Source organism: Delphinapterus leucas, chromosome X, assembly GCF_059928025.1.
Source record: "Delphinapterus leucas isolate spDelLeu-1000000601 "Yukka" chromosome X, BTC_Dleu_Yukka2, whole genome shotgun sequence".
NCBI classification, from domain to species: Eukaryota; Metazoa; Chordata; class Mammalia; order Artiodactyla; family Monodontidae; genus Delphinapterus; species Delphinapterus leucas.
This window is the reverse complement of record NC_143150.1, coordinates 99,702,250-99,715,800: the sequence shown is the minus strand read 5'-3', so window position 1 is coordinate 99,715,800 and position 13,551 is coordinate 99,702,250. Positions and strand designations below refer to the sequence as shown.

The following is a 13,551-nucleotide window of genomic DNA, read 5'->3' as shown; positions in this document are numbered from 1 at the left end:
TTATACTCCAATAAAGATGTAAAAAAAAAAAAGTGAATCACCTATATGTATACATATATTCCCATATCCCCTCCCTCTTGCGTCTCCCTCCCACCCTCCCTATCCCACCCCTGTAGGTGTGACCCCACCAATTTTTATCTTCAGTGGTGAACTCCAGATCTGTATAATCAGTTTCCCATATGACACCTCTACTAGCATGTATAATAGGAATTTAAAATAAAGCATTATCTTCCACATATAAGCAATATCATATGACATCTGTCTTTCTGTTTGACTGACTTCTCTTAGTATCATAATCTCTAGTTCCATCCATGTTGCTGCAAATGGCATTATTTCATTCTTTTTTATGGCAGAGTAATATTCCATTGTGTGTGTGTGTGTGTGTGTGCTTGTGTGTGTATTTATTCCACATCTTCTTTACTGCTTACATGTGAAATCAAAAATATGACACAAATTAACTTATTTACAAAACGAAGTAGATTGACAGGCATAGAAAGCAAATTTATGGCTATCAAAGGGGATAGGTGGGGGTAAGGATTAATTAGGAGTTAGCGATGAACAGATATACACTACTAAAAATAAAAAATAGATAAACAACAAGGACCTACGGTGTACCACAGGCAACTATATTCAATATCTTGTAGTAACCTATAATGGAAAAGAATCTGAAAAAGAATATATGTATGTATATCTGAGCCACTTTGCTGTACACCTGAAACTAACACAACATTGTAAATCAACTATACTTCAATGAAAGAAAGAAAGAAAGGGTGTTATCACAAGAACACATAAATTCCTACTTCTAAATTTGCTCTTCTTGCCATATTCCCCATTTTGGTAAATGGCATCACTGCTCGGCCAATTGCTCAGGCTAGCCTTGACTTCTCTAACTCCATGCTGAAGTTGGATATAACTTCACGATATATTCCCAAAGGGAGCGCTTCTCACCATCTCTACCCTTACTGCCCTTCTCTGAGCCACCATATCTTGCCACACAATAGCAAGGGCCTCTTACCTTGCTTTCCGACTGCAATTCTTTTCACACTGTACAATATTTTCCACACAGTCAACCAGAGTCATCTTTTAAACATCAACATCAGGTCCCATTCCTCCCCAATTACAATGCTCAGAAGGCTCCATTACACTTGGAAGAAAATCTAAAGTCTCCATTGAGAATGAGAAATACCCCATTTCAGAGCTTTTTGAATTTGCTCTTCCTTCTGTCTGCAATGTTCTTTTCCTAGATGTTCATGCGGTTCGCTTTATTCAGGTATCGCTCAAATGTCGCTTCTCTGGAGAGTCCTTCTCAGATTACCACACCCCAATTATCACCGTCTATCACTCTCTACCACCTTCCCCTGCTTTATCTTTAAATGTATCTCTACGAGATGTGGTATGTATATCTATGTTTATGTCTGTATTTCCTCTCTTCTCTAGGCTTAACCATCTCTGAAAACGAAGACATTTTAAATTAGCCTCTAAGTTCTCACTACATAGAAAACGCAGAGCACAAAGTAGATGCTCAATAACTATTTGCTGAATGAATTAATAGAGGAGACGCTTTTCTAAATGATAGGATTGATTAAGAGTCTACAATTTTTCCCTCACATTTTAACAATGAAAACCCGTTCTACCCTCATCTTCTTTTCCCATAATGTGAAACAATCCCTACCAGAAGTGGTCTCTTCCTCTTCAAAAGATCTCATTCGTTTTCCTTCTTTTTACTGATCAAATACAATTTATCAGAGTTTCTCGTATTATAATACATGCCTTTCTCAGAGTTTCCACTGCAGTCACATCCAAAACAAGGGCTATGTGTCATTTCCTTTGTATGTAAGGTTAATACTATATGTCCCAGTCAATGTGCCCATTATCTACTTTACCCCATTGGATTCTAACACAAATCACCCCCTCTTAAATAACAGGCCCTCAAATACTCAACTGCATGAATGAATTAATTTATCTCTGAAATAAATAAATCAGGTAAATCAAACTGTAGTGTGAAATGACTCCACGGGCAGTAGTTCATTAGAAGAGCTGTGATGTGCAAGACAGGTAAGAAAGGACATTTAAGTCTCCCTTTTAATCCAAAGTAGAATCAATTATCTACAATTTCCTCCATTTTAAAAGTGCATTCAAGAATATGTACAAGTCATAGAAATAGCAACACATTTATAGTCAGAAGACACACACTAGAATATCTTCTTTTCCATATTTTGGTTATGTGACCTTGTACTTCAAGAAGCATGTCTCCTCATCTATATAATGGAGGCTATATTAGCAAACTCAGACTTTGCTGAAAATTAAAGGATTACTTTATATAAGTGTCTAATACCACCAACATCACAGAACAGATACTCAGCATACATTTGGGAAAGAGGAGGGAGTAAGGAAGAAGGGTCCTAAAAAGGTACCCAGGAAAGAAGCCAAGAAACAAAAAAAAAAACACTTTTTGATGGTGTTTATCCAGGGTGATAGCCTTCAACTAAACCTCACTCAATCCTAGCTTTTGCTTCAGATGAAAATGTGCACTTGCAAAATAAGAGTCACTAATAAGGCCTCCTATCGCTTATCGGTGAAAATAAAATTTTCCTTGGAGAAATTATATGGGTTCCTTCACTGCAGCAATTACCCACATTGGTATTAGTTGCCATACAGGTACAAACAGACACAAACAGAATTTAGACTTCTTAACACCAGGGAGACTTCAAAATCCATAGTTTTTCGAAGGAGAAGAAATTAGGGAGAGCCTGATGTATAACTGTGTTAGTGTAGCTACTTAGTTTTCAAAATGCCCATTCACAATCTTTGGGGGGCTTTTTGTTTGTTTTGAGGTTTATAACACAGAGAAACCCCAAAGACTTATTATCTCCATTTTATAACTGAGAAAACTCCAGGTAACTGAATTATCTAAGGTCAAGTGTGAGGTCAAAGTCTTCTAGTTGTGTGTATTATTTCCACACTGACACTCAGCAGTATCATGGACAATGAAATACTCACCTTGAAACCTTGGACCCCAACCACTGAAAGTACAGGAAGATCATTCCCAGCACCAGGGCCTCTAGGAAAGGAAACATAAAGATGGACTTTCATTTTCTGGAACCAGTTGTACCCTGCTCTTCCATCTCGCCTGTTACAGCCACCACAGCTTTGTCAGTTGTGTGGCAGGAGCAGGGATAAATTAGATTCAACTCTGGAAGGATGCAAAAATCACAAACCCACTAGAATTGGATATCATGGCCAGCGATACCCATGTCATGCTCTCCTGACCTCTTCCCATTTAAGCAGAGGATAAGGATGTTGTTCTCTTTCCAATCTATCATTATAGCAACTAAAGAATCTTTAGTACGTATGATAAAAACCAGGCCTTTAAGTAAGGAAAATATTTATAGCACCATTTGTGATATTTATAGCATACCCAACAAATCTTTGCATTGTGAGGAAGAAACTGATAGCACATGGAAGAACTGAAAGATAATGAAATAGCTACTCTTATAGTTCACTAGCTTACATAATGGGAAATCTGCTCAGCCATCCAGGGGGCTGTATGCTGGGCTCCTAAGCCAGGTGAGTCTGTGCACGGGGTTCCAAGATTTTGCAGAGTCACTGTTTGGGTTCCTGGCTGGGCAAGCCTAGAGGCTGCGCTCTGCAGTTGGATGGGGCTGCTGGCTGACAGCCCTGCCTAAGCAGGATAGAGGACAAGTTCCATGGCTGGGCCAGACTGCTGGCTGGGGACCCGATCTCGCTAGAGCTGCCCACGTGCTCCCTGGCCAGATGAGATTACTGGCTGCACACCACAGGTGGAAGGAACTGCTGGCTGTGCTCTCTGATTGGGTACCACTGCCGTCAGGTACACAGTCCATCACGATCTCCATGCTGGAAGCCGGAAGCCCTGCCCCTGCCCCCTTTATTTCAAGCTGATACCAGGTGGTTGAGCTCTCCCTTTTCTCCCAGTGTTCCTCGAGACGGATGGATGTGGACCTCATGGGAAGCTTCCCAGGATGGAACCCGGATGCTCACGCTGGGGTCTCTTTTCTCTACTGGAGAAACCTCTTGGTGCGGCTGCGTGCTGGCCTGCAGGAAAGGCTACGTGGTCAAAGTGAAGCTGTCTTGTGGTCCACAGGGGGGTGCTTCCGCCTCACTTCTGGCTCCTGGGATTTTTTTTTTTCCCCACAGAGGCCTTCTTGTCTGTGGAGAGTTGCTAGTTTGTATTTCCCTGAGGAACACTAAAGCTGGAAACCTCTGATTCCACCATCTTGCTGATTTCACACCCCTCTTCCCCAATCAGACCTTCTTTCTAGCATGTGGGGAAAGTAACTAACTTCTAAAAAACACTCAACGGACTTCCCTGGTGGTCCAGTGGTTAAGACTCTGCAGTTCCACTGCAGGGGGTAAGGGTTCTATCACTGGTCAGGGAACTGAGATCCCACACGTGCCGTGTGGTGTGGCCAAAAAAAGACAATAAAACTAAAAAAACACCTCAAATCTACTATGCATTGCATATTTGCATTCTTTCCTTCATAGCCTTAAATAAAAACATATTCAGCTTTGTGAAGTATCATATTTTTCATCATACAGTACAGAATACCAGTACCAGTATTTAATGGATCTGGATTCAATAGACTAAAGGTCTATACTCTTGAAGTAATTTTAAATAATATCTATTACTTTACTACTACACTAAAATAGTTTAAAATAAAAGCATTAAAATTAAGATGTACCACTCTTTGCACCATTATTATTATTACGCCCCAAGTAGAGAAAGCTCTGCAATAGAAATAAATAGACATGATCTAATGTCCCTGACCTTAGGAAGTTTACAATTTCCTTAGAATGAAAAGACAGATACACTTGAAATTGAACAGCAGCTCACGGCTATAATATTACAAATGTCTAAAGGCTATATAAATTTATATTTTTCATAAGCTACTTTTTGAAGATTAATTCCTCTTTCTCACACTCATCTTTGGGATTTATTAATTCCAAAAGCTATTCATATTTTGGAACTGCATTACCTGCTAACCTTTCCACCAGAAATAACATAAAGCAGATTTCAGTGACTAGCTAAGAAAGAAAAAGAACCAAATAAGAGGGAAAGAGAAAAGCATTATATTAGCCTTCCAGGATTTTAACAGAAGAGTCTAAAATTTAACAACTAAGGCAAGCTTTTTTTTAATGTTGGGGGTAGGAGTTTATTAATTAATTAATTTATTTTTGCTGTGTTGGGTCTTCATTTCTGTGCGAGGGCTTTCTCTAACTGTGCCAAGCGGGGGCCACTCTTCATCGCGCTGCACGGGCCTCTCACTATCGCGGCCTCTCTTGTTGCGGAGCACGGGCTCCAGACGCGCAGGCACACTAGTTGTGGCTCACGGGACTAGTTGCTCCGCGGCCTGTGGGATCCTCCCAGACCAGGGCTCGAACCCGTGTCCCCTGCATTAGCAGGCAGATTCTCAAGCACTGAGCCACCAGGGAAGCCCCAAGGTGAGCTTTTATAGAGTGAGTAGACTACTTTCTCAGGGTCAGTCTAGTTCCTAAAATAATAGCTACTGTGGATTCACTGCAATCAATGAGCTGTGTCATATTAGCATCATCATAAATGCATCGTCTCAGTTAAACTTCATAACATCTCATATCGTTAGTACCATTTTTCTGATGAGTAGATCACTATAGGCAAGTTCACATAGCTTGAAAGGCATGGAGTCAGGCTTCCAAACGGACGACCATCTGGCACAAAACCCCACACCTTTCACCTCCTCCTAAGAAGGGAGTAAAGAATGCATATTGCACTCATTTCTGCACCTATGTACCTTAAGCAATGCAGCAGTATACTGAGAATATGGATCATGAATAATCTAAATTCCCAAGATTGAAGTGCTCATTACATAGAACTTACTGAGAGATGACATTTAAATATCTTAGCTTACTTTTCAGTAGCTAGCCAAAAACTTCCTGAATCACTTCCTATTACAGATATGAAAAATGCAGAATCATCAGTAACCTTAGCTTTCCACTAGTGCTGACTTGATCCACGGCATCTAGTACAACATTTATAGTTTTTTAAAAATTACAACTTCACAGAATGCACACACATACAAGCAGCTACGAGGCATGTTCCCATTAACGTCTACATTACCTAGCTAATATAAATCCATACCACGATCCACATGAAGGTCCAAATTTTAGCAACATTAACATTAGCAATCAAAGGCTAATATGCACATACAAATGTATGCGTTCCATACACGCATATACATACTGCGGTTTTCTAACATGTTATTGAACCTACCACAAAACGGGAATTGAGATGTTATTTTGTAAAAAGAGTTCTAATATTATATTATTACTTGTTTTCTCTTGTTCATTTGACCCAACAGCACTCTTTTGCAAGAAGTGTCCCATAAAGACATTTACTATAATGCACTGCTTTAATTCAAAATGTAATCTAACGAAACATGCTTAATAGCCTGGCTAGGAAAATCAATACCATGGTTTATAGAACAGTGTCTTTGGAAAGACAGGAAGTGGACTCTTGGTTCTACATAAAATCTTCTTAATCCTATTTCCATTTCCCCCTCCTACATTTGTAACAACTGAATAAACTGATTATGTTTTTTCATCTTGTAGCTGCAGCCTCTGTAGACAAACGGATTAAAATACTTACATTGATGTGATCAATATATTTATCAATCAATAATGACCCAGGAATTGATCTTCATAACTGGAGGAATTCTGCACCTTAATTCATTTATATGCTATTGTCTTTTTTCAAACCTTAGGGATTGTTGATGTGGAAAATTAAGAGAGAATCAAGGGGGAAGGGCCACATAGGGAAAATTGCTGTTTTCTACAGCATAACTGAGGAATACACATGATTAAGTCAAAACGTGATGATTTGGGGGGAAGAAAAGCATGGATAATTGATAGACAACTCGTGAAATGGGGAAACAATTGTAAATAGATTACTGTGGACATGGAACTGACATTTCCAGTTATTACTACTGTTGTCTTGTCCTTGACAGTTAAGATCTGAGGATGTTCAGCAATGTTTCCATAGCTGCACGTATAAGAAAATAATATTCCTGCCAGCAGAAGCTGCTCTAGTACAGCTTTCCCCTTATACTCCAGGCCACGGACTCTACCACACAGACACTCAAAGGCAAGAGTGTTATCCCTTAAAATCCTGTCAGTAGTTCTCTTCACCTCAATTCCCAGTTCCAACAGCCTCTTCCCTTTCTAATGGGCTGCCTTTGGCCTCACCTTCCTTCCCAAAGCCAGCAGTTACTCCACAACAGATCTGCATTGCACGTCCTGTAAAGGAATGCGAGGTTTTGTCTTGGCGTTCAGTCTCTCTTCCAAGAGATATATATACACACGGATATTATTTCCATGTATACGTGTATACACATATATACATATATATACACATATATGTGTCTATCTCATGTATATGGTATATATATACTCATATATATATAAGATATAAGATATATATATACATTTACAAATTGTTAGCTTTACACTTATAAGAGCATACTTTAAACCTACAGAGCTTTATACCTAGTTTTATGCTTCTGCATATTAAAGTAAAATTCTAAGAACAATCTGTCACGATTGGGTGACTGATTTTTTTCCTTCTAAAGGAAACATAGTTTAAATACATATATCAACATCCACTCCCACTCACTGTTTTAAATTGGACAAATAATGAAACTAAAACTTTCAAAGGCTACTCAGTCTCTAATTCATGTTTTTGAGCCCCTACTATGTGAAATCTAGGCTCAAACAAGTTAAACAGTCTTTGTTCTAACCCTCATGGTCCAGCCACACTTTCCAAACTACCTAGAAAGGAATCCAGGTCAGAGTGCCACTCTCTGCTATTTATACGATGTGTGCTCAAGCATGTGACATACTCTGTAATTCACAATTTATCTGAAATATACGGGTAATAACAATAAAAATTAACTCAGAAAGTAACTGTAATGATAAGATAATGTAGAGTGAACAGCACAGGGACATATAATATTCATTTTAGATTGATATGTCACTTGAACTACCCCTCATTAAATGATTTGTTTATATATATGCATGCACATCTACTATATATATTTGGAGAGGATGATAAGCCACCAACTGCTGCTGTATGGTCCACTTTCTTATGAATGCATCATTGAGCCACCTGCATTATTAATTTTTAAACAAGGGATTAACATGAAAGACTGAAGAGCACTTATCTCCAAAACAATGCAAATATGAAGAGTTTATAGAACAAGGTTTTGTGATAGTACCTATAAAAAATACCTGGCATAAAAAGGTACTCAATAGAAATATACTGAATGAATGAATAAGAGGTAATCACTGACACCGAGTAAGAACTTACTAATATCAGTTGTGGAACTCTTAGTTATTTTACGTTTTTAAATAATGAAAGGAACTGAAAGTCAAAACAAAGACTTTTCACAGATTATGACACTAGAGTTTTTATTTGCTGACTCTGCATTTAATATGAATAATACCGTGATGGTTAATTTCACGTCTCAATTTGATTGGGCCATGGAGTGTCCTGATATTTGGTCAAACATTATTCTGCGTGTATCCGTAAAGGTGTTGTGGGATGAGATTAACATTTGATTTGGACAAGGATGACCACTTTCACCACTTTCATTCAACAAAGTACTGGGAGTCCTAGCCAGAGCAATCAGTCAAAAAAAAAAAAAAAAAGATAAAAGGCAACCAAATCAGATTCCACCCTAAAACGGTTAGAACAAATAAATTTAAAGTTGCAGGGTTCAAAATGAACATACAAAAATCAGTTGCATATCTATACACTAACAACAAACGATCAGAAAGAGAAATTAAGAAAACAATCCCATTTATAACTGCAACAAAAATAATAACTACATAGGAATAAATTTAGCCAAGGAGGTGAATGTTCTGTACATTGAAAACTATAAAACACTGATAAAAGAAATTGCAGAAGACACAAACAAATGGACAGATAGTCTGCGCCCATGAACTGGAAAAGTTAATATTATTAAAATATTCATAATATCCAAAACACTCTACAGATTCAATGAAATCCCTATCAAAATTCCAATGGCATCTTTCCCAGATAGAGAAAAACAATCCTAAAATTTGTATGGAACCACAAAAGAACCCAACTAGCCAAAGAAATCTTGACAAAGAAGAACAAAGCTGGAGATACCACACTTCCTGATTTCAAACTATATTACAAAGCTACAGTAATCAACACAATATGATACTGGCATAAAAACAGACAAATAGATCAACGGAACAGAAAATACAAAGACCAGGAAAAATCCCACACATATATGGTCAATTCATTTATGACAAAAGAGGCAAAACTATACAATAGGGAAAGGATAGTCACAGCAATAAATGGTATTGGGAAACCTGGACAGCCACAGGCAAAATAATGAACCTGGATCCTTATCTTACACACATACACAAAAATCAACTCCAGCTGGATTAAAAACTTGAACATAAGACCTAAAATCATAAAATTAGTAGAAGAAAACATAGGAGGTATGCTCCCTAACATCACTCTCGGTGATGATTTTTCACATTTGACACCAACAGCAGAGTCAACAAAATATAAAATAAGCAAGTGGAACTACATCAAACTAAAAAGCTTCTACACAGCAAAGGAAACCATCAACAAAATGAAAAGGCAACCTACAGAATGGGATAAAATATTTGCAAATAATTTATCAGATAAGGAGTTAATACCTAAAATACATAAAGAAATCATACAACTCAACAGCAAATACCCAAACACCAATCTGATTTGAAAATGGGTAGAGGAAGTGAACAGGCATTTTTTCAAAGAAGCCATCCAAATGGCCAACAGATACATGTAAAGATGTTCAACATCACTAATTATCAGGGAAATGCAAATCAAAACCACAAGGAGACATCACCTCACACCTGTTAAAATGTCTATCACCGAAAAGACAAGAAATAACAAGTAATGGTGAGGATGTGGAGAAAAGGGAACCTTTGTGCACTGTTGGTTGGAATGTAATTTGGTTCAGCCACTATGAAAAACAGTATGGAGGTTCCTCAAAAAATTACAAATAAAACTACCATAAATTCATAGAAATACTACTGGGAACTACTAAGTACAATATAAACTACTACTGACATAAACAGAAATAACAGATTGGAATATAGCATTCCACTCCTATGTATATATCCAAAGGAAATGAAATCACTCTCTCGAAAAGATATCTGAACCTTCATGTTCACTGCAGATTATTTACAACAGCCAAGACATGTAAACGACCCAAATGTCCATCGTTGGATGAATGGATAAAGAAAATGCTGTACATATATATGACAGAATATTATTCAGTCATAAAAAAGAAGGAAATCCTGCAACTGCAACAGCATGGATGCACCTTGAGGCCGATATGCTTAGGGAAATAAGATAGAGGGAGACACATACTGTACACTATCACGTATAAATGGTATCCAAAAAAAAAAAATCACAGATACAGAGAAGAGATTGGAGGTTGCCAGAGGTGGGTATGGGCAGTGGGAGAAATGGGTGAAGGTGGTCAAAAGGTAAAAATGTCCAATTATAAGTTCCGGGAATGTAATGTACAGCAATGGTGACTATATAGTTAACAATACTGTATCGCATAGTTGAAAGTTGCTAAGAGAGCAGATCTTAAAAATTCTCATCACAAGAGAAAAAACTTTATAACTATCTGAGGTAATTAATGTTAACTAAATTTATTGTGGCAATCACTCTGTAATACATACATATATCAAATTATACACCTTGGACTAATACAATGTGATATGCTAATTATAACTCAATAAAACTTGAAAAAGAATCTTGCTTTAAAAATCTTGAGGGCTTCCCTGGTGGCGCAGTGGTTGAGAGTCCGCCTGCCGATGCAGGGGACAGGGGTTCGTGCCCCGGTCCGGGAGGATCCCACATGCCGCGGAGAGGCTGGGCCCGTGAGCCATGGCCGCTGAGCCTGCGCATCCGGAGCCTGTGCTCCGCAACCGAAGAGGCCACAACAGTGAGAGGCCCGCGTACCACAAGGGGGAAAAAAAAACCAAAAAACCTTGAACTGGTAGACTGAGCAAAGCAGATTGCCCTCCTTAGTGTGGATAAGCTGAAGGCCTCAAAAGAACAAAAAGGCTGACCCTCCTTTGAGTCATAGGGAACGCCTCCTGTCTGACTGCCTTCGATCTGGGACATCAGTTTTTTTCTTGCCTTCAGACGTAAACTGACACATCAGCTCCTCTTGGTTCTCTTTCTACTCAGGCTCTCCTGCGTCTCCAGCTTGTTGACTGCAGATCTTGGGTCTTGTCAGCCTCCATAATTGCGTGAGCCAATTCTTAAAATCAATCAATCAATCCTATTGGTTCTGTTTCTCTGCAGATCCCTGACTCATACAAACACTGACCACAAACATTTCATTTTATGGTCCTATAATCACATTAAAAAAATATACAATCTATCTGCTCTGAAGGTTTCTCACTCTGTGTTTCTACTTAGTTTACATTCTTCGTTTAAGAAACACTGGATGAAAGGCTTTTGTTTATACATATGCATATTTCCTTTGTGGAAATTTGAGGTCCCAGTCCATGCTTCTTTGTTGATTTTCCCTTAGAAAAGTTAGTTTTTAAGTTTTAGGTTTCTCTTAGCTATAACATATATTGTACTGTTACCTACTTACCTAGGAAGTAATGCTGAGGTATAAAATATCTGAGAAACACCATCCATTATCACCCCTTAGTACGAATATAACCATTCAAGAGTATTATTATTTTAAAAATCTGTGGAGTAAAGTTGTAGGGATAATAAATATTCAATAAATATTTGTTGAATGAATGAATGAAAGATAATTTGAGATCAATGGTATTTCCTACCACTGTGGCTCATTCCATACAACATAACTGGGGGGTTAAAAACATGCTGGCTGAGTGGCAGTGAAAGGCCAAATGAGGTTGGAGAGGATGAATACATCCACGTGGTTAAGAGCTTTCTCTAAGACTGCATCCAAGCCTTTTGAAAAAACAGAAGTCTGCACTTAGCCCAGAGGAAGGAATTGGTAAATCAGGTGAAAGGGGCTGTGATTCTAGGGCTGTGCTGAAAGATTAAGAGATGAGAGACAACAAAGGGAGCGAAGACCAAGTTCAAAACGAGTGAAAGCTGGAGAGGTGGCAAGATTCACTGAGACTTTGGAGGTGGTGCTCTGCTGTCACACAAGTGTGAACGTGACCAGAAACAGAAAAAGAAAAGTGGAGATCACTGGAGTTAATAAGGTCCAGGAACCCAGTGAAGAGGCTACCAGAAGTGCCATTAGTATGGGTGTTGAAGTCACTGAGGAGAGCTAACTTCAAATAGAGCTCCGTGACAGTAAATATAACCGATGATACCACAAAAGAACAGTTTAAGGAAAGAATCACATTAGGGCACTATTCAAATAAGAAATCACGCAAGTGATTAACTCAAAACGCTTGCACTTACATTCGTGAATAACACTTAAAAAGATTAGGCCAGAAGCTCAGTGCAGTCTCCCTGCCTCACTTGTTGCACGTGGGGGCTGGGTGCCGAAGCTCAGGCTGCAGCGGTCAGGCCCAGAGACAGGACTGGGGTTGGCTGTGCGGAGACAGCCTGAAGAGGCTGGACTGTGGCAACTCAGGGTGTACTCCGAAGAAGCCAGGGCCTGCCAGAGAGGCAAGGTCCCATTATTGGGGGGCACACGAGAAGAGGGGTGGGACCACTATAAGAGCTTCTTTCCCTGTGAGCACTCCCAGGCAACGAGACACCAACTACAGGAGCTCCCGGGGCAGGTGCGAGTCACCAACGCCATTGTGGGCTCCAGAAGTGGGCACAGGATACCACTACAAGACCCACAGGCAGGTGCCAAGCGCTGCTCCTGCTGTCCTGGGACAGCGCAGAGAGCGGCTGCCCCTAGAAGACCCACAGGCAGGCGCCAAGCCCTACGCCTGATGTCCCGGGAGTGCATGGACTGCAGCCGACCCTAGGAGACCTGTGAGCAGGTGCCAAGCCCTGCCCCCGCCATCCTGGGAGCACGCAAGGGCTGCTGCACCTGCACACCCCATATCAAGGGGATAACTGCCAGTACGCACGGAGGAAAGAGGCAGCAAGCATGCAAACTGAAAGCAGCCCGTCGATTCTGGAAAAGACGGCAGAGCAGAAGGACTTGAGCTCACCTCCTCTCATGCAAACACCACGACCACAGCTAACTGCTGAACAACCATTGACAAAAAGGACTGGAACCAAGCAACAAAGATACCTTACATTCAAAGACAAAGAAGAAGCCACAACAAGACAGTAGGAGGGGCACTTGCGTGACATAATCAAATCCCATACCCACCAGGTGTGGGTGACCCACAGGTGGGAAAATAATTATATCACAGATGTTCTCCCACAAGAGTGAGAGTCCTGAGCCCCACCTCAGGCTCCCCAGCCTGAGGGCCTGGCATCGGGAGGAGGAACTCCCACAGCGTTTGCCTTCGAAGGCCAGCTGAGCTTGAGTGCAGGAC

The 13,551-nt window shown here is 39.9% G+C and overlaps 1 protein-coding gene across 7 annotated transcripts in view; it reads right to left on the bottom strand.

Annotated features, from left to right (window-relative positions):
• Positions 1–13,551, bottom strand: part of LOC149744345 (interleukin-1 receptor accessory protein-like 1) — a 418,156-nt gene that overhangs the window by 330,837 nt on the left and 73,768 nt on the right. For 2 of the 7 annotated variants that reach the window (XM_089905014.1, XM_089905015.1), the window contains one exon: positions 3,001–3,061. The exons of the other annotated variants lie outside the window; for them this stretch is intronic. In XM_089905014.1, coding sequence (XP_089761140.1) covers positions 3,001–3,044 — 44 coding nt within the window. In that variant the 5' untranslated portion in view covers positions 3,045–3,061. The remainder of the gene's footprint in view (positions 1–3,000; positions 3,062–13,551) is intronic. 7 annotated transcript variants of the gene reach the window in all.